Source organism: Callospermophilus lateralis, chromosome X (genome assembly GCF_048772815.1).
Source record: "Callospermophilus lateralis isolate mCalLat2 chromosome X, mCalLat2.hap1, whole genome shotgun sequence".
In the NCBI taxonomy this organism is placed as follows: Eukaryota; Metazoa; Chordata; class Mammalia; order Rodentia; family Sciuridae; genus Callospermophilus; species Callospermophilus lateralis.
In genome coordinates this window covers 49,560,246-49,562,732 of record NC_135325.1, presented here as the reverse complement: position 1 = coordinate 49,562,732, position 2,487 = coordinate 49,560,246, and the positions used below count along the sequence as shown (strand labels likewise).

The window sequence follows — 2,487 nt, the reverse complement described above, 5'->3', positions numbered from 1 at the left end:
CCCGGTGATTTGGACTCGCCAGATCGGCTAGCTCCGGGGCCCCCTTCCTCAGCTCCCGATCGCAACCCCTGTCCCGGGTTCCGGCACCCCCGGGCCTCCTGCCCTCCCCCTCCTCTCCACCCACTCAGTTCTCTGGAAGGGAGGTCGCGGCAGCGGCCCAGTGTCAGTGGTGATCCTGGCGACAGCGGCGACAGTGGCAGCAGCGGTGGCGGCAGCGGTGGCGGCTGCGGCGGCCGCAGCGGCAGAGGCTGCGGCGGCGACCGTGGCTGAGGCGGTGGCGGAGGCCTCCGTAGCGGAGGCGGAAGCAGAGGTGGAGGCCGAGGTGGAGGCCGAGGCCTCGGGAAAGGAGGCAAAGGCGGAGGCCAACCTGGGGGAGGAGGCGGAGGCCGCCCGGGCCTCAGCTCTGGTGGCTGTGGCGGAGGCCAGCACTGCCGCTGCCGCCTCCGCAGCAGTGGAGGCTGCGGCGCCCCGCATGGGGGAGCTGGATGTGGATGAGGAGCTAGCGGCGGCGCTGGCCGCTGAGGATGCAGGTGCGGAATTGGGCGGGGGCTCGGAAGGGAACCCCGATTTTCCCATGGCCTCTCTGTACGTGGGCGACCTGCATCCTGAGGTGACCGAGGCAATGCTGTATGAGAAGTTCAGCCCAGCGGGGCCGATCCTGTCCATCCGCATTTGCAGGGACAAGATCACCCGCCGCTCTTTGGGCTACGCATATGTCAACTACCAGCAACCGGTGGATGCCAAGCGAGCCCTAGAGACCCTGAACTTTGATGTCATAAAGGGCAGGCCAGTGCGCATCATGTGGTCCCAGAGGGACCCCTCGCTCCGCAAGAGCGGGGTGGGCAACGTCTTCATCAAGAACCTGGGCAAGACCATCGACAACAAGGCGCTGTACAACATCTTCTCGGCGTTTGGCAACATCCTCTCCTGCAAAGTGGCCTGTGATGAAAAGGGGCCCAAGGGCTATGGGTTCGTGCACTTCCAGAAGCAGGAGTCGGCGGAGCGGGCCATAGATGCGATGAATGGCATGTTCCTAAACTACCGCAAAATTTTCGTGGGGAGATTCAAGTCGCATAAAGAGAGAGAGGCTGAAAGGGGAGCCTGGGCAAGGCAGTCCACCAGTGCTGACGTCAAGGATTTCCAGGATGACACCGATGAGGAGGCCACCTTGCGATGAGCAAAGCCAAATCTTGGCTCCCGCCCGGTTTACAATCCTCCCCCACCCCCAACCCACCAGCAGTGTATTGTATTGGGAGTGCAGGTCTCTCTCTCTTCCCCCCACCTCCCTCTCCCTCTCCTGGCCCCCTCCCAGAGTCTTTCCTCTCTCCCTCCTTTCCCCACTTCCTAGCTTCTGCCTTCTCTCCTTCTGACCTCCCCTGCCCGCCCCCCACCTAGGGCGTCCTGAGCAACCCTACTAATCTGTGCCATTTGATAAGTTAAAGGCTGCCTCTTCTCCCCGTGGTTTGGTTTATGAACGCATTTTCTGTCTCTCTTTGTTTACTGCACAGGTGATAGAATTTCATGGTACAACTATCAGAAAGGAGAAGGAAATCATATGAGAGAAAAGCAAGAGAGTAGTTGCTCCCTATGATCCCACTTCCCAGAGAGAACCACTTTTACCTTTTGGGTGTGCTGTTTTTCCAGGCTCTCTTATCTCCCTCCCTCTCACCCTCACCCCATCTCCCCTCTTTACATACTGTTGTAGAATGGTTCATCTATGTGGTGTTTCTTAACCTGCTTTTTCAGCAACTAAAACCAAACAAAAATCAACCCATTGAACTTCTTTCCATGTTATTCAACAGGCTTATGAAACGTCATCATCAGTGCCTGCAGAGTGCTCCTGTGTATCCATGGACCTTAACATTTCTGTAATCATTCCCGCATTGTTGGACATTCAGGTGGTGCCTAGTTCTTTCCCTGTGTTGAAAACCAACACTGCGTGCTCTGATGAGTGAATCCTTCCTTGTCAAGCCAAATCTTTGCTAGCATCCTGGATGGTCTCCCTAACTGTGGACTTGCAGGATCCACATATAGACGTTTCAGAGACTTTTCCTGTGTGTTACCAAAAGGCCCCCTTCATAAGCATCGTGCCGATTTGCACTTGTGCCAGCCAGCGCAGCTAGTAAAAAGAGTATGCCCATTTTCCCTGCATAGTCTTCTAGTTGCTGTAATTGGGGTGTGTGTGTGTGTGTGTGTGTGCGTGCGTGTGCGTGCGCGCGCGTGTGTGTGTGCTTGCGCGCACGCACACGCTTGTGTGCGTGTACCTTGTTCAGCTCAGATGGGCTGCAAAAGCTATTTCGCTGTCCTTGGTTGTTTTGCTGGAATAGAATACTGTTAATCACCCTTTCCCCCTGTGTCCACTTTCTGTCCCCTTCCCTGTTGTCCAAAAAAAATTCATCTTCACTGCAGGAAAAAAAAAAAAAAATCACAACGCAGACAAATCAACAGAAGAAAATTAGTGTTGTCGGTAATCAACCCTATTGACTA

General features: G+C 55.6%; 1 protein-coding gene across 2 annotated transcripts; it reads left to right on the top strand.

The window, feature by feature from the left end:
* The first annotated feature begins 298 nt into the window (after positions 1 to 298).
* On the top strand, positions 299 to 1,177 carry LOC143639489 (polyadenylate-binding protein 1-like 2). 2 transcript variants are annotated; one of them, XM_077107674.1, is made up of 2 exons: positions 299 to 334; positions 500 to 1,177. In XM_077107674.1, exon 2 carries the CDS (start codon positions 575 to 577, stop codon positions 1,175 to 1,177), a length of 603 nt encoding a protein of 200 aa, XP_076963789.1. In that variant the 5' UTR covers positions 299 to 334; positions 500 to 574. The 2 variants fall into 2 exon arrangements, with proteins under 2 accessions (XP_076963789.1, XP_076963790.1); XM_077107675.1 differs by lacking the exon at positions 299 to 334 and having other exon boundaries at positions 494 to 1,177.
* Positions 1,178 to 2,487: the final 1,310 nt, after the last annotated feature.

Bases quoted from the DNA above. Each gene is read 5' to 3' on its own strand.
- LOC143639489 (XM_077107674.1), top strand. From the start codon at position 575: ATGGCCTCTCTGTACGTGGGCGACCTGCATCCTGAGGTGACCGAGGCA.